Raw genomic sequence first — 24870 nt, 5'->3', positions numbered from 1 at the left:
GGATTATTTGTAGAACAGGTCCACCCGGATATGTGTGCAAAATGTCAGGTCATTCGGAGTTACGGTGCGACTTTGTGAATGTATTCCGAAATTGAATTTTGATAGGGGGCGCTAGTGAGCAGGTTGGAATATTTAACCCATTGACTCCAGAATATTTTATTTTTCACCAGTCCTGGCATCCGTGCAAAATTATACAACTTTGTCAGCGTCCTAAAGGCCTCAAAAACAGGAAACGCCAGCAGAAAAATAATAATTCCACCAATAACAATAGGTTCCTCACACTTCGTGCTAGGACACCGTTGGGTCCTAGCACTCCGTGCTCGGGCCCTAATAATCATATGTGTCCGAAAGGGCGTAGGAGGAAGCAAATGCTTATTAATTCCCACCCCTTACTTGATCAATGATTGTCCTTTAAATCATTATGCAAGTTATTCCTACTTAGATTTACATTTATACATACATAATTTCTCATCTTCAATCACCTTTCTTCCTTCTCATATGTTTCCAAAAAAGTGTTTCTGTACATCCTTTTAAACTGAATTATGCTTGTGCTTTGTTTTAACTCCTGCTCCAAACCATTCCATAAAATCACCCCACAGATTGTTATACTCATACTTCTCAGAGTTGTTCTGACCTTGAGTTGTTTAAAATGTAGATTTCCTCTCAAATTATACCCACCCTCTCTGTCTATGAACAATGTTTTTAATTTCCTAAGAAGTAGATTATGTCTGGCTCTGTACATGATTTGTGCCGTTTTAAATTTAACCAGATCAATTAACTTCAATATGTGTGACTTCAAAAATAATACATTAGTGTGTTCAAGATATCCAACATTATTGATAACTCTTATAGCCCTTTTTTGTAATGTGCATAACGGCTGTAGGGTGGTTTTGTACGTGTTTCCCCAAATCTCCACACAGTAAATCAGATATGGCAATATTAGTGTGTTATATAGAGTATACAATGAGTTATAGTCCAGAATGTATCTGGCTTTTCCCAATATTGCGATAGTTTTAGCCAGTTTTGCTTTTACATGAGTGATATGAGGTTTCCAGCTGATTTTGTGGTCTAAAACCACACCAAGGAACTTAATTTCATATACTCTTTCTATGTGTATGTTATCTAGTATTAATTGTATCTGTGGATTTGTTTTATGTTTTCCAAATAACATAATCTTTGTTTTGCTTATATTTAATGATAATTTGTTTGTGTCAAACCAATGTTTTACTTTAATAATTTCTGCTGTTATCACTTCCATTAGCTCTTTCAAATTGTCACCGGAACAACAAATATTTGTGTCATCTGCAAATAAAATAAATTTCAATATATTTGATACTCTGCAAATTTCGTTGATGTATATTATGAACAGCTTTGGACCCAACACGGACCCCTGAGGTACTCCACAAGTTATGTTCATGTATTCTGATTTATGTTCACCAATTTCAACAAATTGTTGTCTGTTGCTTCAATAATCTCTCACCCAGTTTAATCCCACCCCTCTGATGCCATACCGTTCCAGTTTTATCAGTAAAATATTGTGATCTATGGTGTCAAATGCTTTTTGTAAGTCTATACATATTCTCACTGCTTGTTTTTTATTGTCCATGCAGTTTGCTATTTCCTCACTTAATTCCATTAGTGCCATAGATGTTGATCTATCTTTCCTGAATCCATATTGACTGTCGTCCAAAAGCTGATGTGTTTCCATGAAACTGTGCCGCGGAAAACTGTACAAATCCCGTTTCAATAATTCCCCTCTACTCTAAAGTCGCATCTAAAACGTGATCTGATCTAGCTGTGTATATTTTGTTATTTTCGATTGTTATATTCAATATCACTAGCTACAGGCATGTTTGAAGCTTGTAAAGAGACGATGACAGCTCTCGCCACTCTGCTGTTCCTCAGCGCCGCCCCCCCTCCCTCCCGCTGAAATTATGAATGTAAGGTGTATAGTAATCATAGATAACACGGCAGGGTCCGTTACAGTTTGTTTTCATCTGATTTCAAATAAGCAAAGTCTTGGCTTTCAGAATATTAAACTTGTTTCGGCAAATTCAGATGATAAATACAACTTTGAAGCTTCGGCATAATTACAAGCGGAGAACGGAGTAGCTTAACGTCACAGCAGGCATAACAACAGCCGGTGTTTCTCGTGAGTGCTGTAATCCAAACGAAAATATCTTCCCTCCGTAGTATTTTGATCATTTGCTCCGCTAATAATCAATCAGATCGATCCAGAGAAGAGGACACTTTAAAGGCCTTTTTCTCAAAATGATGACTCTGTAACAGTCATTATATAATGTGACATATTTTGGTTAATATTTGGAGTACAAAAACAATCCTGATATCATTAGAAAGCTAGGAATCAAAATGTGTCTTCGGGTCAATGCGACTGATTTCGATGGAGCAGGTCACTTTGCATTAGGTAAAATAAAGCAGGCAGACATAACAGGAAGAATATGTACATTTTAACCCAATCAAATAGGACATTGTCACACCATTCAAATGTATCCATGTACATTACAACCAATACAAAAGCTTAGATTTGTTTATTTGTTACGTTGTTTACTTTATTTGTTACATTGTTCTGTGTGTGTCAGCCGTTAACCAGATAGAAAGAATATATACACTTGCAAACATGTCAGAAGAACCAGCGCAGAAGAAAACTAAATACAGTAAACTTAAATTTAACAACTGGAAGGTCACATCCCTGACATCCACATCTCCGGAGCCTGGACCTTCATCAATCATAGAAACAGCGAAATCAGATGAACCCAAAAGCAGCACCTCTGCGGCCGCAGAAACTGTCAAAACCGCTGCCCCCACCGCCGCCGTCGTTGAACCGAAACAGGCTGGTTCCGACTGCATGGAGGTTTCTTATCGGGACATTGAGGCGGGTAAAGCTGTATAGCTAACTGTCGGAAAAAAGGAGACCGCTAGTAGATTATTTGAGCAAAGAGAAAGGTAGCCTACTTCAACGCAGAATGGTACAAAAACAGAGAGTGGTTAATTCTTTGCAAAACCACTAAACGATAGTGATAAATTGCGATGTTAACAACCTCATAGGCTAAGTTTTTAACTTAGGATCATACCTGTGTTTAGTCTAGAAAAAGGTAAATGTGTGCATTTTATTATAAAGTTGTGTATATTTACAGACTATTGCAAAAACTAAGAAGCTTATAAACATCAGGTTTAAAACTAAAAGAGCTTTACAAAAAAGTAACACAATTAAAGATGTTTGGAGTTTTATTTGAGTTATATAGACATTTTTTGTCAAAGAGATGCTGATTTGAAACCGTTGTTAGGCCTACATAAAGTTACGGCATTTCCTGTTTCTGCCGGAGAGAGGGGAGTTTGTCCCAAAGCTTGCTGCTGTATTTACTCCCTCCATCTGACAGGAGGGAGCCTCATGTGTCACTCCACGGAGTTCACTCCGTCACGGAGAGGGAGTGTGTAGGTGTAGGACGTGGTTTGGGATTGGGCCATACACACGCACTTTTTTTGCCCCCCCCACTTCTAAAATGAATCCGGCGCGCCTGATTAGCAATGTTTGGCTCGAGGAGCTGACACAGATAAGTCAGCCCTTCTGACGAGAAGCTGTATCTGTCATACAAATACTCATCAGAGAAAGCCAAAGGGTTTTGTCTGTCCCTAAATATCCTCTCCCTCCTGAGTGCGCCTCTCAAAATTCTCGCTCCGAGCTCCACAGCGTCATCGACAAATGTTGACATCATTTTCACAGAGAATTCATTGGTCAATAGGCAGAGATTTTATACGCTGATCTCTTATCTGGAACATAACCTGCTGCTAAACTACCCCGGTAAGAAGTGAACCAGCGTCGTAGGACCGAAAACCCAGTTAACCCTGAAATCACCTCGCTAACCACTAATCCTGCGTTTTAGTACAGGGCAGAGGTGTCCGCCTATCTCTGGCTGCAAGACTACTGCCATACATCAGTGAAAATATAGAGGGAGCTAAATACCTTTCTAGTTGTTTTTTAGTATAAAGGCTATATTTCTAGTCAAAATTATGACTACCAGCATTTTGCAAGCCGTGTATCAATCAAGATACAGATTCCAGCGCACAGAATCAAATCACAACAACTGAATCATATACGCAGGAAATGCATTGCTTTGCATTGCTGCCTGTGCTTTTTGTGCCACATGTTTTACATTCAACTCCTCTATCCCGGACTCCGTCATTGTCCCCGACGGATTTACTATTTCTCGCCAGGACCGGACTGTAAACACAGGGAAAAGTAAGGGAGGTGTGTGCTTCATGGTGAACAATAATGGTGCTCGGATGTGGGGATTATTTATTCGGACTGTTCTCCTCATTTAGAGCACCTCATGATCGGATGCCGGCCTTATTTTCTGTCGAGGGAATCTACATCGGTTGTGCTGACATAGCAGGTCACCAATCGTTGTCACAAACAGAAAATCTACCTGTGTCACTTGTATACCTTGGCCTTTAAACTCAAACCAAAGAAAACATTGTAGCACTGAAATGGTTAGGACCATTTTAAAACAATGCACCAGCAGTAATGGTTTAGCTTATTTGAAGCTTATATACCTGCATGTTTCTCATTGTGTGTTGCTTTATGGTTTATTACACTTATTGTAAGTGGCTTTGAATACAATGTAATGTAATGTTCATTGCTATATGAAGCAGATGAATGAAATAGACAAAATGATAAAAAGACAGCAGTCTGTCAGTATTTTTATTTGTTAAGTGACTTTCCTCTCAAGATGTTTATACCCTAACTGGAGTAGTAATTGTGCAAATACAGTCTACTGCTGCCTGCTGTTAAGTTGAGTTATTTCCTATCAGGCAGATGCAAGAACATGAGTGATAGTTGGCTGCTGGCTGTAGTGTATTGTTTGCCAAGAAGCAGAACCGTGATGCAATTAACAGAAGCTCAGTCAAAAGTATTATTTTGGCGTCGGGTTGGTCTTTAGGCTGCCTAAGACCTGATGTTCCAGACCAACAGTTGCCTTGGGTGAAAATAATCCTTAATAATTTGAATAGGACCAGGAGGGGTTTCAAATGCAGAGGTATCCTTCCAAAAAACACAGGGTGGTTCAGTCCAGAGACTGCAGGAAGACATTGCATGCTGTGGTTTTATTAAATGTGCCAAGTGGTAGGACTGTCTTAGGGAAGAAAGCTTTTAGATGTGCAGCTCCACTAACTTGGAACAGTCTGCAAAAATAATGGAAAATGACCAAGCTAGTACCACTACATGTTTTTAAAGCTCGGTTGGATGCTACAAAATCAGATGCTGTTGGTACCTGTACTTGTGGTTAAATATGTAAATTGTAATCCCTGTACATTTTTCTGTATGATGTCCTTTTGTTGTTCTGTTGTTTATGTTTTTATGTCTTCTTGTGGAACCTACTGCTGCAGGTCTCCCTTGAAAAAGAGATCATTGATCTCAATGGGATTTTACCTGGATAAATAAAGGTTTTGAATTGAATTTGAATTGAACCATCCTCTACATTTGCCACAACGCAATGCAATGGATTATTGCTGGTAGATTACTTTGTGACGTTAGTAGGTGTGCTGTGTACCTTGTGATTGTTGTAACCAAACTTTAAATTGCTGTTGTGATAACCAATCATAAAGGATAATCCTCAATCATAATGCAGTTAAACTGAAAAGATAAGCAGCATTTAAAACAAGTATTGCACATAATTAGAAATAAAAGAGTAGAAAATATATAGGGGAGGGATATTATTTACATTTAGTGTGCAATAATGGCATATTAAATATAAAATGTACAGTGTGAAGTTGTGAAGTTATAAGTCCAGATAACAAAATAGAAACTATGGAAATCAACCTTTACGTAAATAAAATAATGTTTTTTAAACATTCTTTTTTTGTAAGTATTCCTTTTATCAGTCATGTCAAAGGTCTACACAACACAATCTGTTGACTTATACTTTAACCAAAAACTTCCATCAAAAAGTGATTTGAATGTGTGATGTCCTGAATGACAAGCTGTATGTATTTGTCATTTAATAAAATAAACCCTTTTATCTATTACATCATGAATGCAATTTAAATAATGAACACAGTGGACATTAGATCATGCCCTCCAAATGTTTTATTGACTTCAACTGAGAGCTGACACGGTTAAAGGAATGAAGGTCTGGAGACACAGAATGTTATGAAGACAAAGATTTTAAACTTTTCATCTTCATAGTAGGTACATTTGGCAAACAATGATGTATGATGATCACACATATGTATTCTATGATTATGATCCAGTGATTAGACATGTTTTAAGCCTTTAGATACCAGGAAATATAAAATAAAATAAAAAGTGATACAATTATTAGAAAGAGAGAAAGGAGCGACTGAGGTTACATGCCTGAACGATGACTATAGGAGTAGACGGATGGGTAAAAGGCTGAGGCCTTGGTAATTTATCCTCAACAAGCTCCATCAAAATTAAGATTTTTTTTTAGCTCAATTGGACCATTTAGGTCACCAGGTCTTACTCATTGGCCTGCTGTAAGGCCCTATGGCAGATGCAGTTAGAGCTTTGCTTAACGTTTTCATATTTTGCTTGGCAGTAAAGCAGATGCCCATTTAAAAAATGTCAATGGGTTTAAAAAGAATATATATATATAAAGTAGAACACAACCAACGCATTTGATGAAACAAGTTTTAATCTCATCAAGTCTTCCTCTTCATTCCTCGCCTCATTCAGTCGCTCTTGAGTTTAAGGACAACCTCAGTCTCCTTGGGGAGGAACTCCCTGCCAAAACACACAGAGGAGAAAAAACAAACAAACGCAATGATCAGGGTATGATACGGGCATTAGTGGAATAGGGTCTTCCTTGTTTATTCAATTCATTCCCATTCCCAAAACCCAGTACACTTTTAAAAAGACTGGGCAAGTTGTAAACAGAAATAAGTATGAGAGAGAAAGGGACAGCTGCTGCATTCACACCAGATCAGGCGTGCCAGCAAAGAGTGCCAGACTGTGCGGCAGTGCTGGAGTGTCACAGCAGTGGTTCCCAACCGGGGGTACGGTGACCCCCAGGGGTACTTGCCATGGTGGGCCGCCAGAGCCAGTATGTTTGGATTTATGAAGGCTAAAGTGTTCCCAGTAAAGAAAATATAAAGAAAGCAAGAACAAGCAAACAGCCGACACAAAAAAAACCTAACGGAGTGAAATGACCCAGAAGTACCTCAGTGGCAGCCATGATAAGAGCTGTTCGAATTCTCTATGATAGGAAAGGAGATTTGAAATTTCAATTAAACATTGGACCTTTCTTCGAAAAGAGAAAATGCTGCCCCACAATACCTTGCGGCCGCAACATTTACCGTGACACAACATTCGGCCATTCACGGTAAACGGATCATGACCGAGAAATGCGTATGAACATAACAAGACAAGCATAAGTTTCACTTCACTTTTTTATTTCAATTCCAACCTTGGTCATAAGGAATACATTTTTCACTGTTGTCCACGTTCTTAAAGAATAAAACAACACCATAAGAACACGGTGCAAAGTTTTCTAGATGCCTTTACAGTAGTCTGCCATTGAAAAAAGAAAAGAAAAGTCTCTTTGCCTAAGTCCTTTTTGAATTCTCCTATCCAATATTCCATAACCCTGTGACGTTTCACACAGAGGTCAAGGAATAGTGGATAGGAAAAGACGATAGGAGCTGATTTTTTGACTATTCGACTGCAACCCAGAAGAAGACAGGCAGGAAGTTAACACTAAAGGGAACAGCAGAAGAAGACAGGAAGGAAGGAAGTAAACACTAAAGGGAACACGTTATAGGCAGTGTTTAAACACTGGTTAATGGAATGGACAGACCTGGACAGAGGGTTTTTTTCATAATGTAGGTACACTTTATTTTCGGGCTCAATAGCATAACATGACTGACATTAAAGCTATGATTCCATTATGAATGTGTGTGTGGCTCAGTGTGATAGTGTGTTGATCTTGGGATCAGGGGAGCACAGGTTCCATCCCCATCAGCATGTCACTGTGTCCCTGGGCAGTGTTGTGTCTCGTCAGATTTGTTCGTTTTATGATGACGTTTTTTGATCTTAGTTTATTTGTATTAGTGTTAACCCTTTTTGTTTGTTGTCTGGCATTTCCTGTTTTATTTTGACACTAATCTCCCCTCTCATTTCAGGTAGTTTGACTCCTCCCCATGTGTGTTCTTCACTGACCTCATTACCTGCCCCGCCCTTATTGTTTGTACCTGTAGAGCCCCTGTGTGTGTATTTAATCTGTGTTTTATCTGTGCCAAGTGCCAGATCGTTTCGTGCCTAACCCCCAAAACACACCAGGAGCGTCTGCGCCGTGTTACGTTGCGGCTGCGCCACGCTGCGACCTCCTCCTGCGACAACACACACCAGACGCGTTTCAAAACGTTGCGGAAGCGGAGCGTCGTGTGTGCAGCCTCGCAGTTGTTGTTGATTTTGGAATATTTCCTGGACATTTGTACTTCTACAAGTAAGTAGGCTATACGTAGTTAAATGGTTTATGTTTGTGTCTGTTTAAATCGTGTTTATTGTTGTTATTTCCTATTTTGTTGTGTTGTAGACTACAGACACAGTTAATAATAATTGTAATATTCCAGTTATAAACGACATGAATCAAAGATGTGTATTTTAGTGGTAAAAAAATATGCATTCATCATCATAATTATTCTATATATATATATATCATTTACAGTGCCTGTAAACCGGAGGAGAACGCTGGCATGTATTATCCTACTTGAAAGACTACGGGGGGATGGGGGGAGGAGTTTACCTTACGGCTGCGCCGCGGCAAAAATAGGATTCATCCTAATTTTAGAGAAGCGCTCCGCCGAGCCGCTTCTGGGACGCGTCTGAGCCGTAACGCGGCGCGTGTGGTGTAATAGCACCCATTGACTAGAGTGGCCGCGATCCTTACGACCTCCGCGGCGCGGCCGTAACGCGAAGCAGACGCTCCTGGTGTGTTTTGGGGGTTAGAGTGGAGCATTCCAGCGTTTTCTTTAGCCTTACAAATATTTAGAGATTAGACAGCCAGTGGATTTCTGATCTAGAGAGTTAGTTAGTATTAGTAAGTATTTAGTAATTATTTTGTATCTAAGTGTGTTTGTATTGCCCTGCAAATCACCCAAGTAAATACTTTTTTTTTAACCGTCTTTTTTGTCTGGAGTCGTGCACTTGGGTCTTGTCATTTTCTTGTGTGCCCCAGTCGTAACAGGCAGACATCCTGTGGGGATTGCCCACAGTACTGAATGTAAGTAAGTCACTTTGGATAAAAGCGTCTAACAAGTTAAATGGAATACAGGGTGTGTGTTGGTGTGTGGTGTGTGTGTGTGTGTGTGTGTGTGTGTGTGTGTGTGTGTGTGTGTGTGTGTGTGTGTGTGTGTGTGTGTGTGTGTGTGTGTGTGTGTGTGTGTGTGTGTGTGTGTGTGTGTGTGTGTGTGTGTGTGTGTGTGTGGGTGTGTGTGTGTGTGTGTGTGTGTGAGTGTGTGTGTGTTTGTGTGAGTGCGTGTGTCTCACGTCATTGTTATCTCTGCCCTTTGTAACATCCGTCTGGAGGCTTTTGTTTCCACACGATCATGGAGCTCATCAGAAAGAAAGACGACTTCTTTCATACCTGGATACATAAATAACTTATTAATCTTATAGCAGAATCATGGCAGTTGAAGTAAAAGAGAGAAAAGGAGAATAAGAAGTGGAGTAACTCAAATGAAATCTATCTGTATCTGTATAACAAAAATATGAATGTGCGTGTATACAAAACAGACTGGAAAACTATAGGTTACTTACGTAACCCCAGTTCTCAGAGTAACATGAAGTGAGATGTCTCACTATGGGATGCGCCTCATCGCGGAGCAAACAGAAGCATCAATCTCATTACGCCAATCCTGATTGGCTGGTGATCTTGATGTCAGCGTCAGGGAATTCACCCCCTATAAGTAGCTTGCGCCACAACGCATGCATCATTCAAAATAAGCACCACTTCTCGCTTCACCATAGCAAGGAGGGCCGTCTGGTGAGACATCTCACTTCATGTTACTCTGAGAACTGGGGTTACGTAAGTAACCTATAGTTCTCATTCATAACACTCCGTTCGATGTCTCACTATGGGAAATTGTAGCTCCCGTATTGTCAGACGAGCTTATCTCGAAATTCACCAAACCAAACAGAACTTAACAGGTAGAGCTCTGACTCAACCAGGTGCCCAGCACTGCTTGAGTCACACTGGGAGCAGAACGTCCAGCCTGTTAAGAGGCGGACAAAAGTGAGCGGCGAGGACCAGCTCGCCGCTGCACCAATGTCTTGGATGGGAGACATCCTGGACAGAGCCCAGGATGCAGCCAGACCCTGAGTCGAAAGAGCTCGCGGACCCGAGGGTGCCTGCGAACTCTGACTCATATGGGCCCCAAAGCAATTGCTTCCACAAACCAGTGGGAGAGCCGTTGCTTAGTAACAGGCTTGCCCTTATAAGGGTTAGCCCAGGACACAAGGGGTTGGTCATTATGACGAAGCACCCTTGATCTGTCCCTGTACGTGCGTAAAGCACGGGCTGGACACGGCAAATCCGGCCGCTGTTCCCCGGAGGAATACAGTGGCGGGGAGGATGCCTCAATGTCAAATGTGGTACCTGAACCAACCGCCTTAAGATAAAGGTAGGGTTGGGCTTCAACCACACTCTGTTTGCCCTGGGGCAAACTGAGTGCATGAAGACTGTACAGATAGCGCATGAGTGCCACTGGCTCGCTTGGCAGCTGCCAGGGTCAGCTTCATGTCACACTGTATTCAGATTGTACCACTCACGGGCCAGGCCCATAGAGCCAAGCGCTCTGGGTGTGGGTGAAAGATCGCCCCCCCCGCTTGGGACAGTATGTCCCTGCGTAGTGGGAGCTGCCATGGCTGCCCGCACAGCAGCTGATATATCTCCGCTGGCCAGTACATAGCTGGCCAGTGCGGAGCTATCAGGATAAGTGTGTGGTGTTGCTCTCTCACTCTGGCCAGAGTTGGGGGTATCAGAGCCAGGGGTGGGAACGCGTACAGAAGGCCCGGGGGCCAATCGTGCGCGAGTGCATCCACGCCTAACGGTGCATTTAGATCGCGCATCGAAAAGAACAGCTGACACTGAGCGTTGTCTTTCGATGCGAACAGATCCACCGCGGCTCTGCCGTAACGCACCCACAGCTGGCTCACAATCCTTGGATGTAGAGTCCAGTCTGCATAAAGTGGTATACCTCTGGACAGTAGATCTGCCCCGAGGTTCATCACTCCCGGTACGTGCGTCGCTCTCAGAGAGAGGAGACGTCTACCGCTCCATAGGATCAGTTTGCGCGCCAGTGTGTGTAACTGGAGAGAACGCAAACCCCCTTGGCGGTTAATATACGATATTGTGGTCGTATTGTCTGTCCTCACGAGGACGTGATGTCCCCTGAGGAAAGGCAAAAAGCGTTTTAGGGTGAGAAACACCGCTAAAAGCTCCAGGTAATTTATGTGCGCCCGCTGGAGGTCTCTGCTCCAGAGACCCCTCACCGGGCGACCTTCATAAATACCTCCCCAACCTGTCAGACATGCGTCCGTGGTGACCACTTTCCGTGAAAGGACAGCACCCATAGGCACACCTCATACTAGAAAAGTCGGGTGCAGCCAGTGGCGCAGTACCATTACGCATTTCACAGTAACCATAACTCTCCGCGCGCCATGGTTTAGTGGGGTTTAGTTTTAGGGCAGCCACCCAGCGCTGAAACTCCCTCATGTGTAAGCGTCCCAGTCGTACGACCAGGATGGCTGACGCCATGAGCCCCAGCAATCGCAGGCATGATCTGAAGAGAACATGTTTGCGCAGCTGGAAAAGAGCGAGACAAGCTCTGAAAGCTTTCACTCTTTCCGCTGACAAGCGAGCTGAAAAGGGCACCGAGTTCAGGCGTAAACCCAGGAAGAGTATAGTCTGCGTGGGGCACAACATGCTCTTCTCTGTGTTTATTATGAAACCCAGGTTGAGCAGGTGCCTTACGAGGACATTTGTCTGCGTAACAGCCTCCTGCTCCGACTGTGCGAGAAGCAGCCAGTCGTCCAGGTAGGTCGCCAGGCGAATACCCTGTTGTCTTAACGGGGCTATAGCGGCTTCCGTACATCGTACAAACACCCTTGGACTGAGAGACAGACCGAAGGGGAGTACTCTGTATTCATAACAGATCCCCTGAAATGCGAATCCCAGATATTTCCTGTGTGGGTAATATACTGGGATGTACGCATCTTTCAGGTCGACTGACCAGTCGTCTTGTCGCACGAGCCGCAGCAGAGATGTGTGAGTGAGCATTCTGAACTTATATCTTTTTAGATATTTGTTCAGAGCCCTCAAATCAAGTATTGGCCGAATTCCGTTCCCTCCCCGTTTGGGAACGAGGAAGTACTTGGAATAGAAGCCGCCCTGACTCTGCTCGGCGGGTACAATAGATATAGCCCTCTTTTCTAGGAGTGAGAGAATCTCTCTCTCCAGAATATGGGCTGACTCTCCTCGGGCCTGCGAATGCAGAATGCCCGAGAAGCGAGGAGGGGTGACGGTGACTTGGAGTCTGTAGCTCCGTGTAACTGTCTTGAGAAACCCAAGCAGATGTCGTGAGCATCTCCCGCTGTATAATCCTTAGAGCCAGCTGAGATGTCACGTCTCTTCCCCTCTGAGTCTCTATTTGTTGTGTTATGGGGCCCTCCACTGTCTGAGCACTGTGGTGCCCCATTTCGACAATCCCCACCGACACAGCGCATGCGCGTGGAGGTGGTGCCCTTACGGCTCCAGCCGGCACTGCGCATGCGCGTGGAGGTGGTGCCCTTACGGCTCCAGCCGGCACTGCGCATGCGCGTGACGGTGGTGCCTTCATAACACCAGCCGGCACTGCGCATGCGCGTGACGGTGGTGCCTTTACAGCTCCAGCCGGCACTGCACATGCACGTGACGGTGGTGCCTTTACAGCTACAGCCGACACTGCGCATGCGCGTGACGGTGGTGCCTTCACGACCCAAGCCGGCACTGCGCATGCGCGTGATGGTGGTGCGTTTACAGCTCCAGCCGGCACTGCGCATGTGCGTGACGGTGGTGCCTTCACGACCCCAGCCGGCACTGCGCATGCGCGTGACGGTGGTGCCTTTACAGCTCCAGCCGGCACTGCGCATGCACGTGACGGTGGTGCCTTTACAGCCCCAGCCGGCACTGCGCATGCACGTGACGGTGGTGCCTTCACAGACCCGTCAATTGTCCGCCCTTTGAGAGAGGCCGTAGCTGCTCTCAGAAGGGGAACAGTTGACGGACTGTTTATTGTTTTTATTGTTTTTCTTTTCATTTTCGAGCTGCGCCCTTGGCTCGAAGCCTGGATGCGTCAGCGGAAAATGTTTTATGACAAAAAAATCAATAAGTGTGTGACATGTGGTTACGCGGACTTGAGGATGGTGTTGAGGCATCTCTCGAGGTGGCGGGAACACATTTAGAGCTGGGGAACCGTAGACTTCCAGCTCTGTCACAGAGGGGAGAAGGAGGGGCTGTCACGCCGCTCGCTTCTTCTTCCTCGACTGCTGGCCGAAATTCTGGGTTGGCTGCGCCTGGGCTGCAGCCGGAACCTGAGATTTTCTAGGCCAGCTCGCCCTCGTCCCCTGCCTGGGCTGGGGACTCGGGGCGGACTGCGACCTCTGCGTTTTCGCAAAATTTCGTATTTTGAACCGAGCAGGGTTCGGAGCAGCTTGGACGAAGGGCTGCCGCTGCGAAGGCAGCGGCTGGGCCCTTCGAGGGAGGCAGAGGTGGAGGGCCTCGTCCTCCTTCTTTTTCGACTCGCATCTCCTCTGCATGGAGGCAAGAGCGGAGCCGAAAATCCCCTCGGGAACGATGGGCATGTCAAGCACATCCTCCTTTTCCCGGTCTGGGAGGTTGGTGAGGTTGAGCCATCTAGCTCTTTCCTGCACCACCATGATCCCCATTGTTTTGCCCGTGGCCTGGACGGCGCAGCGTTGGACACGGAGACAAATGTCTGTGACCGCGGCCAACTCATCCAGAACGGCCGGTCCAGGATTACTCAACATATCCTCACAGAGCTCCGCTTGGTATGCGGTTAGCAGTGAGGAAACGTTCAGAGCCCTAGCGGACAACGCTGCGGCTCTGTAGGACCGTTCAGTCATGGTCGACTGGAAACGGTCCACCTTCGCTGGCAGTGTGGGGTTCCTGCTTGGTGACGGGCCCATCCTCGGTAGGAGGTGGGCTGCCACCAGCAGTTCCATCGGCGGTATGCGGAGCAGGCCGAGCCTCTGCGGGCGAGACCATGGTGAGGTCTCGCCGGGAGCTCCCGCCTGGTGAGGCGTGGGGCTCCGTTCCCGCGTCTCTTGCCGCCACCGGGTCCCGGCCTGACACGGCATGGGATCCCGGTTCCGCAGCTGCCGCTGTTAGTGAGCCCCAGACCGACACAGTGAGGGGCTCAGTCTCTGCGGCGGACGCCCCATGTCTTGATTGCCAAACGGCGAATCAGTGGACATGAGGGAGTCCTGTTCCAACAAGCTAGCTTGGTGTGCTAGCCGTCGGTGGAGGCTCTTTCGGATGAAAAGGGCACAATGCCCGCACGAGCCGGGGTTGTCGATAGCCTCCTGGGCGTGTTCCAGCCCGAGGCAGGACGAGCAGACCTGGTGTGAGTGTGTGCCTGCTATCTTCAACCCGCAGCCGCATGACCGAGCCTCCGAGTCCCTGACTCCTCTGGTGTGAGGGGGAGAGGCGTCCATCTTGTTCGCCTCGTGGCGTGGAGAGGACCCGCTCGTAACAGGTACGTCGTTGAGAGAAAAAGTGTTACCAACCCGTCCTTAATCCGGAGAAAAAGGGACGGTGTGGGTCCTTTGTTCTCAAAGAATATTGACTGGTGTGTCAATATACTTCTAATCCTTTTCTCCTCCGTGAGAGAGAAAAAGAAAAGCGTCCTCGCTACCGTGGTGTCGGTAGTAAGGGGAAGCTAGCAACAGGTGTGTAGCTAGCTTGAGAAAAATCAAAACCTTACCTTACTTTCCGGGGAAATAAACGGCGAGGTCGATTTTAATACTAACTGGCGTTAGTATTACCGTCTTCTTGCGAAGCAGAAGGAGCGCCCGTCGACCGAAATGGTTATATTTGGGTTCAGTCTGTGGACCGTTAAGCTTGTCCGGCTACTATAGAGATGTGCTCTGAAGCGAGAAGAGGTGTTTGAATGATGCATGCGTCGTGGCACAAGCTACTTATAGGGGGTGAATTCCCTGACGCTGACGTCAAGATCACCAGCCAATCAGGATTGGCGTAATGAGATTGATGCTTCTGTTTGCTCCGCGATGAGGCGCTTCCCATAGTGAGACATCGAACGGAGTGTCATGAATGAGAACTGAATTTACCCCCTCGAGGGATCAATAAAACATAATCCTTCAAGTTTCAATAGGTCCTCAACTCAACATTTCAAGTGTCTTTTCTGAAAAGCACTCTATAATAAAATGTTTTATTATTATTATTTTTTTTTGTCGGTGCTCTGGCACTAATAATAACTTTTTGGATGTCAATAGGCCCTTCGCTCTGATTCTGTCGTTGCTCGGGCCCTAATGATAATTAAAGCTGCAAGCAGTGATGAAAAAGGAGGTGTTGAAGTCCTCAGGCATGGAAACGGCATAATGAAACCTCACCCTTCAATATGGTCCTCGCCGACCTCTCGGTCGCAGACCTTAATAGTGATAATAATAATTGTTTAGATTCCACTAGGGTCCTACAACTCTACCTGGTCAGTGCTTGGACCCTAATCCATTATAAACATTTGCAAATGTATAAACATTTATTTTATCCAATAATTTAAAAACGAAATGAATAAAGCGAATTACTAACTAAAAAGGTTATGTAATGTGATAATGGACACTTATTTTGAAACATTTCATAAACTGAATTTAGTTATTGTTGCAGTATGGATAGGGACAACATTTTTGACTGATGGGAGTGAAAGCAGCACTCAGTTTATTCAACTGTAAAAGTGCAATCAAAATATTTTGTCACTCAAAACCATGAATAAACACACGCGCACACACACACACACACACACACACACACACACACACACACACACACACACACTGTATTTACTGCTATGTACTGCATCGGCAGATCACTGCATTGCATGTTGCGTGTGTGTGTGTGTGTGTGTGTGTGTGTGTGTGTGTGTGTGTGTGTGTGTGTGTGTGTGTGTGTGTGTGTGTGTGTGTGTGTGTGTGTGTGTGTGTGTGTGTGTGTGTGTGTGTGTGTGTGTGTGTGTGTGTGTGTGTGTGTGTGTGTGTGTGTGTGTGTGTGTGTGTGTGTGTGTGTGTGTGTGTGTGTGTGTGTGTGTGTGTGTGTGTGTGTGTGTGCGCATGCTGCAGTGACCCACCAGCCTGGATGATCAGCTTGGCACACTCGTTGCAGGGGAACAGAGTCACATAGATTGAGCAGCCCTTCAGATCAGCGCTGTTCTTGTTCATGATGGCGTTGAGCTCTGCGTGGCACACTTGTATAACAAACAAGTTATAAACAATCAGACATGCATGATATACATGTGCTCCAATGATAGTGTGATTTATTTGTCACAGAAGGAATAGATCTCTCCTAACACACTATCGAAACCCAAATGTGATCATAAGGCATTTTAATGATAAAACTATTCTACATTTTGGATTTTCCAACAAATTGTTTGATTTCAGAAAAAAAGAAAATCTAAAAGTTAAGCAAAAAGGAGAAGTGTGTGCATCCTCACCATAAAGGTATTTGGTGTTAAGCTCATCTTCAGGAGGAGTATCAGCCTTGACAGCATAAATGGCAGCAACAGCGGCGGTGTCCATGACACTAGCCTTAGCAGCGTCAGCAGCCTCTCTAGCTTTAGAGCGGGACCACGGCATGTGATCTTCACAGCCGTTTGGCATCTTATTGTAACCAACGCCAACTACCTTTTTGTCCTGGTTCACAATACACGCCCCAACCTGCAAAGGGGGTGAGGTGTTCTAGAGTTTAGTCTAGCTGAACTTTTAAATACCAAACATTACATTGCATCATGAAATAATCCAACATCAGATGCAACAACCCGCTGCCCTCAGGAGAAAGTCACACTCTCTAAAGGCCCAGACATTTTAAGGATCACTTTAAATTCTGAACATCCATTCCTTCAACCGTCATTATCTAATACACACCAGCACTCAGCTTGAATGAATTTACGAAGATCTTTTTGAAAATGTTTGTCTGTGTTTGTTGAAGATTTAAGAGCCTGTTATTAGATTATTGTTAGTACTGCAAAATTAATCTACTTAATGCAATAAAAACCTCCAACAGTTCTGCCAAGATGGAAGAGGGAATATGTTTAGTGAATCCAGATTAGAGTACTACATCGGCGATAGGGCTTCACGTACTACATATATTTATTAATAATTGATCGAATAGATTCCATTTTTACTTCCAGAATAATAAAACAATTGTTCTACTGAAATAAATATCAACAACTGTATCATTAATATTTTATTTGACATGTTGATCACTTATTAGTAAAGACTATAGTGGAATATTGTTAAAATAAGTATAATTTCCACATCACTATTATCATAATACTCATATTAATAACGGTTAATATTATTATTCCTATAATTATTCAATGCCTGATCACACAAGATTTAAAAGATTCACCGTGAAAACACACACACACACACACACACACACAGACCTGTCTGTTTGGGTCTTTGCTCTGCTTTGCTGACAGAACGGCTGCAGCCATGAAGTAATCTTCAGGTTCCATGAAATATTTTCCAGCCCCGTTGCTACAGACAAACACAACAAGACAGAAATTATGTAAAATTGATTAATCACAAGACGAACATGTTTTGGAGACTTTTCATGTGAAATCTAAATTCCTTTCTGATGTTGACATTCATCAAAATATAGTTTAACAGTCTACTACTCCTACACACACCAGTGGAACAGGCTGCAGTTGTTACTGTGACTTCTGTCCTTTGGGTTTGAGCAAAAGCTTTGCCTGGAATTACGGTTTTGCTTAATTTCGGTCAAATCAGTTTTGGCAGCATGTCCAGCAGCTCTTTGACTTTACCTAAAAGTAAGTCATATAGATAAGCATCTGAACTTTATTTTAATAAAGTAATAAATATGTTCTTATGAAATGCAGGGAGCAGCAACTTCCTGGTCGTGAATTTTTACTTACATACTTGATAATAAAAACATGTAATTAATTAAGGTTTCCAACTAATTAATAACCTAATTGATGTTTCAGCATTAGTGCTGACAGTAGGCTTACTTATTTATCAAAAGTATACTGTAACAAAAGAAGATGTAAAATATAACTTATTACATCCACTCAAGTACTTTCAAGTTATTTTAGCTCAGCATTTCACTTTAACACTTTATATTATTGCTTTCAACTAACCCAATACAGTTAGGTGAAATCTGAACATAATACATCTAATTAAAGTCAAGGTTTCAGTTTTTTCAGTGCTTTCTCTCGGGGATGTTCGTGCCTCTCATATTGAAAGTTTACAAACAGTTTGAACTACTTACTCTTTAGTTTGAGCTGGTGTCTGCTGCGGATTGTCTGCCATAGTGCTCTGATGCTGGACCCCTCACAGTCTGTGCCTCTCTCTGGACTGTACGCTGTTGACAGTTAGTTGAACGTTAAGTAGCGGTGGAAGAAAGTTCCACCTCAAATGACGTCAACACAGGATAGGTTATTCCTGGTTGCCGCCCTTTAAATGAATATTTAGAGCCTCGCCTACGGAGTTTATGTTCTTGCTTTTTTTTAACAATAAAAAAGGTTAGGGTTTAGAGTATTTTATATTGTATATATAACCTATTTATTGTTAAATTAAACTGTTCTTAATGCACAAGAGAAACAATGTGTTCAGACAAACAAACTCAAATAGAGTATAAAACAGCAGAAAATATTCATGATACCCTAGAATTCTGTTTACTGTAAGTACAGTAAAAGTACTTAGTTATAATGCAGTACACAAAAATGACATCACCCATCTCTTAGTTCATCAAAACACCAAAGACACAGAGGAAATATTTGCATCATCAGCAGATAAAAATGACATTCCATCGCTCACCCTTTTGCACGCATAGGATGGAAAGCAGGAAGCAAATATGTATTTGTGACCGTGCCCTAAAGGTAGTGAATATCAATGACACACACAGGTCATTGTTTATAAGTCAAGGTGGCAAAAAGAGCCAATGTGATGTACTGCTGCATTGTTTCTTCGAGAGCTGGAATAACAAGTGACGTGAAAATGATGCATTGAATAAAAACAATTGCATTTGATACAAAATTATCCTCCTACAAGCTAACGGAGAGACTGCGAGAGATGGAGGCAGAGAGAGTACGAGGAGAGAGGAGACGAGAGAGTGAGAGACGATGAGAGAGGAGAGAGACGGCAGGGGGGTTTAACCAGTGCAGGACCTGAAGAGAGCTTTAGCGAGCGGAGAATGATGAGAGAGAGAGATGAGTGTAGAGGATGGAGAGATGAGATCGAGAGACGACCGAGAGAGCGTTCCGTATCCGGAGAGAGACGAGATAGAGGAGAGACGAGAGAGAGAGAGAGAGAGAGACGAGACGAGAGATCGAGAGACGAGAGAGAGGAGGAGGAGAAGAGGAGAGAGATTGAGAGAGAGAGAGAGAGAGAGAGAGAGAGAGAGACACGTGTGTTGAAGTGTAATTGTATCACTGTATATATATATATATATAGATATATATATATACAAATTAACTTAACAACTTCTACAAACGTTTTGATATTAATTCTGCTTCTAACATTGATGCATGTAATAACTTGTCAACCTTTTTAACCTGTGACCCAATACACAATGGAAGAATAATAATTGATGATAGTGCTGTGGCCAGGGTTTTCAAACAACTGCATACTAAGAAGGCCAGTGGGCCAGACGGTATTTCGGCACTCCTGCTGAAAACGTTTGCAGATGAGCTCACCCTTGCCTGGAGTCCATTATTCCAGCTCTCTGCTGACTCGGGAAGCATCCCTCAAATATGGAAGAAAGCTGTCATCATACCAGTTGCAAAAAAAACATGCCCACATGACAACAACGACTTCAGACCAGTGGCTTTGACCTCAATAGTTATGAAGTCACTAGAACGGATTATTGTAGGGAACTTGCGAACTGAGGTGCAACACCTCTTGGACCCCTACCAGTTTGCGTACAGCGATGGTAGGTACAGATGATGCTCTGACCTCTACAACTCACTTTATTCTAGCTTATACTAGATTAATGTTCATGGACTTTAGTTCAGCTTTTAATACTATTCTTCCCCAAATTATGTTAAAAAAGCTCAAACAGATGGATGTGAACCCTTACTTAATCAGATGGTATCACTCCTTCCTAACTGAAAGACAGCAGCAGGTGAAAGTAAACTCGACCCTCTCTGACACACAGGTCATAAGCACAGGGGCACCACAAGGCTGCGTTAGAAAAACCACATCATAACGTTTTCTGATGACAGAAGCCAGTGCCAGCATTTTCTGCGTAGGCTCAGGGTTCATGGAGTGCTAAATGTATCATGTTAATGTTCTACAGAGCAGCAATTGAGTCTATTATTCGTTATGGCATCACGACATGGTTTGGTAACTTGTCAGTTCAATCTAAATCACAACTCCAGAGCTTGATAAAAAGGGCTGGAAAAATAATTCGCATGCTTCCACCATCCTCTCTTCAGGAGATATTTGAGGAGATGGTGAGAAAGCAAGGCTACACTGAAAAAAAAAAAGGCCGTTGGATTAACATGATTTTAATATGGAAACCGGTTGCACACATGAAAAACACGTGTACTCAAAACTATTCCATTATGTTAAAGACACACAACTATGTTATGTTAAAGAAACATGAAATTGTTATGTTCATTTGAATATTTCCTTTAATATAGGTATATTCATTTACCCTATGTTTAACCAACATGACTTTTTATGTTCATATTAGGCTTTTAATATACTCAGTATATTTCTGTACAGAGCCACATGAATGTTTTGTTTAAACTACATGCTATAGTTTTCTGTTTAATCTACCTAGTTCTCAAGGGGTACATAAGATTATTGATTTCATGTGAATAGAGGCATTTTGTACATTCTTCTACAGCAGTGTTTCTCAAACTTTTTCTTACCAAGGACCACTTAACCAATAAAAAAACACTCGCGGACCACCTAACTCCACAAATATCCAAAAACACATCGTTTTTTACAAATCGCCTGAAAATGGTACAAGCAAGTGGCAACATGTGAGATGAAGGTGTTTATCTGGGCTATATCATGCAACTTAAGCTCGCTCCATTGCGGAAATATTCCCGCGAGAGTGCAGAAAACTTAAATAAATAAATGTATTTCAAATGTGACATTTTACCATAGGTGCCTCAAGGGGCGGTAACCCTCGAACCTCCTGGTGGACACCGGTGGTCAGGGAAGCCGTCCGACTGAAGAAGGAGGCCTTCAGGGATTTGTTATCCCGGGGGACTCCCGAGGCAGTTGCAAGGTACCGACAGGCCCGAAGGGCAGCAGCCTCATCCGTGGCCGAGGCAAAGCAGCGGGTGTGGGAGAAGTTCGGAGAAGACATGGAGAAGGACTTTCGGGCGGCACCAAAGTTGTTCTGGAAAACTGTCCGACACCTCAGGAGGGGGAAGCAGGGAACCATCCAAGCTGTGTACAGTAAGGATGGGACGTTGTTGACCTCAACTGATGGAGTGTTAGGGCGTTGGAAAGAACACTTTGAGGAACTCCTGAACCCGACAACTCCGCCCTCTATGTTAGAGGCAGAGCTGGAGTATGACGGGGGATCAACACCAATCTCCCGGGGGGAGGTCACTGAGGTCGTCAAACAACTCCACAGTGGCAAAGCCCCGGGGGTGGATGAGATCCGCCCGGAAATGCTGAAGGCTCTGGGTGTTGAGGGACTGTCATGGTTGACACGTCTCATCAACGTTGCGTGGAAGTCGGAAACAGTACCGAAGGAGTGGCAGACCGGGGTGGTGGTTCCCCTTTTTAAAAAGGGGGATCAGAGGGTGTGTGCCAATTACAGAGGCATCACACTACTCAGCCTCCCCGGGAAAGTTTACTCTAGGGTACTCGAAAGGAGGGTCAGGCCGATGGTCGAACCTCAGATTGAGGAGGAACAATGCGGATTCCGTCCTGGTCGTGGAACGACGGATCAGTTTTTTACTCTCGCAAGGATCCTGGAGAGGGCCTGGGAGTACGCTTATCCGGTCTACATGTGTTTTGTAGACTTGGAGAAGGCGTATGACCGAGTTCCCAGGGAGTTACTGTGGGAGGTGCTGCGGGAGTATGGGGTGAGGGGGTCTCTACTCAGGGCCATCCAATCTCTGTACTCCCAAAGCGAGAGCTGTGTCCGGGTCCTCGGCAGTAAGTCGGACCCATTTCCGGTGAGGGTTGGCCTCCGCCAGGGCTGCGCTTTGTCACCAATCCTGTTTGTAATATACATGGATCGGATTTCGAGGCGTAGTCATGGGGGAGGGGGTCTGCAGTTCGGTGGACTAAGGATTGCACCACTGCTTTTTGCAGATGATGTGGTTCTAATGGCTTCATCGGTCTGCGACCTTCAGCACTCACAGGATCGGTTCGCAACCGAGTGTGAAGTGGCTGGGATGAGGATCAGCACCTCCAAATCTGAGGCCATGGTTCTCAGCAGGAAACCGATGGACTGTCCATTCCAAGTAGGGAATGAGTCCTTACCCCAAGTGAAGGAGTTCAAGTATCTCGGGGTCTTGTTCTCGAGTGAGGGAACAATGGAGCGTGAGATGGGCCGGAGAATCGGAGCAGCGGGAGCGGTACTGCAGTCGCTTTACCGCACCGTTGTGACGAAAAGGGAGCTGAGCCAGAAGGCAAAGCTCTCTGTCTACCGGGCCATTTTCGTTCCGAAAGAACGAGATCGCGGATACAAGCGGCCGAGATGGGTTTTCTCCGCAGGGTGGCTGGTGTCTCCCTTAGGGATAAGGTGAGAAATTCGGTCATCAGGGAGGGACTCGGAGTTGAGCCGCTCCTCCTTCGCCTCGAAAGGAGCCAGTTGAGGTGGTTCGGGCACCTAGTTAGGATGCCACCTGGGCGAGGTGTTCCAGGCACGTCCAGCTGGGAAGAGACCAAGGGGTGAACCTAGGACCAGGTGGAGGGATTATATCTCTTCGCTGGCCTGGGAGCGCCTTGGGATCCCCCAGTCAGAGCTGGTTGATGTCGCCAGGGAAAAGAAAGTTTGGGGCTCTCTGCTGGAACTGCTACCCCCGCGACCCGACCACGGATAAGCGGGAGAAGATGGATGGATGGATGGATTTTACCAATATACTCACGGACCACTACGGGGTGCTCACGGACCACCAGTGGTCCGCGGACCACACTTTGAGAAGCACTGTTCTACAGGATCCATCCTAATCTCTTATATCTACAGCATGTATCATAACATTTTCAAACAAATAGTCAATAAAGACAAACACATTTCTTTGAACAACATTCATGTTTTTTCTCAAAAAATAAAACAATATTAACAACCACCACACATCCAGATGAGCTTTTGGTTTTTCCATCATGCAGCCCCAGTAGAATTAACAAATACATTGAAAATAAAGAAATAGAAAAAATAGAAAAAGTTTGTGATGCATGTACATATACATGATTGTGTTAGAACACAGCAAGGAAGCTTAAAGGAAACTATTCTCCCAACCAAAATAAAGGTTTATTGTGCCAAATGGCAAAGAAAGGCTTATTTTTGTAACTCATTCATTGTAAACAATTAACAGAAAATGTCAACGCCTAGCCGAAAAAAGGAAATGATCTTGCAAATCCATTATTTAAATAGTAACCTGCTAATATGAAAGGGCACTTTAATGCAAAAAAAGCAATGGCATTGCTTTGGAAAAATACATGAAAGTATAAAAATGGCCTGGTTTCTCACCACATATGCACTAAAGAAAGTATTACAAATAAAAACAAGAACTGACATTTTGAAGTAGCGCAATTAGTACATTCTGAAACACATGACAAGTGGTACATTCTGAAAACACATGACCCCAGGAAAAACACACATTTCTGAAACATGTAAATCAAGCAAAAAGCATGAGCAAAGGAAGTGCAAGACAGTTGTATCGATGAAAGTCCAGTATGAATGCTGTAAAAGTGCACAATGGTCCATGGCAACAGCTCACTCAAACAGTTTGTTTTTAAACGCTTGGGCTTTCTTGGAGAGCATGTTGCCGTCTAGCTCCATTAACATTTTCTGGAGCACTTCGAACGTGCACTTCAGTTTAGGGGGGTAGTTCAGGTTTATTGCAGACATTAGTCCAAACAGCATGGTAGCAGCTAATGCAATGTTGTCCACATCAGCTACCTGTTGGCCTTCCAGGACAATCTGTCCTCTGGTCTCATCTGTCCTCTGGTCTCATCTGTCCTCTGGTCTCATGGTGGAATTGTGTTTGACAACATAAAGTCCCACTGTAATCCCCTCAATGGACCGCAGAATGACATCTTCATCTTCTGCCTGCAGAGTGCACAGTCACAAAAGGAACAGAGTGAGATCTAACAAATCAATACATATATAACCATTACTAACTCCCTGTGTTTAACAAGTACATTTTGTCAGATTTCTGTACTTTTAAGCCTCCTTGTTATCTGATATACTCCTGTCTGACCTGATACCAAATGTTTCATTTCCTGTATCCATTTTAAATTAAAAGCCCTCTAGCTTTTCAGTGTAGTCTGGCTATTAAACAAAACACAGGGATGTTCACATACTTTAGGCTATATACTATGTGGTGTTTCAATAAATACATATTTTAACGCCCAACAAAAAAATCAAAAGGTCAAATATTACTTCT

The 24870-nt window shown here is 44.0% G+C and overlaps 1 protein-coding gene across 2 annotated transcripts; it reads right to left on the bottom strand.

Moving 5' to 3' along the window:
• Positions 1-6083: 6083 nt before the first annotated feature.
• LOC117540741 (deoxycytidylate deaminase-like) lies at positions 6084-18689 on the bottom strand. Of its 2 annotated transcripts, none has more exons than XM_034207545.1 (6): positions 18555-18689; positions 17710-17803; positions 16756-16978; positions 16393-16509; positions 9524-9620; positions 6084-6760 (listed from the first exon to the last, which is right to left on the bottom strand). In XM_034207545.1, the coding sequence occupies exons 1-6, from the start codon at positions 18593-18595 to the stop codon at positions 6709-6711; spliced, it is 624 nt and encodes a 207-aa protein (XP_034063436.1). In that variant the 5' UTR covers positions 18596-18689; the 3' UTR covers positions 6084-6708. The 2 variants fall into 2 exon arrangements, with proteins under 2 accessions (XP_034063436.1, XP_034063437.1); XM_034207546.1 differs by lacking the exon at positions 18555-18689 and adding an exon at positions 17956-18124.
• Between the last annotated feature and the right edge of the window lie 6181 nt (positions 18690-24870).

Source organism: Gymnodraco acuticeps, unplaced genomic scaffold, assembly GCF_902827175.1.
Source record: "Gymnodraco acuticeps unplaced genomic scaffold, fGymAcu1.1, whole genome shotgun sequence".
Lineage (NCBI taxonomy): Eukaryota > Metazoa > Chordata > Actinopteri > Perciformes > Bathydraconidae > Gymnodraco > Gymnodraco acuticeps.
Note: the sequence above shows the minus strand (reverse complement) of the source record. Positions and strands in the feature narration are given on the sequence as shown.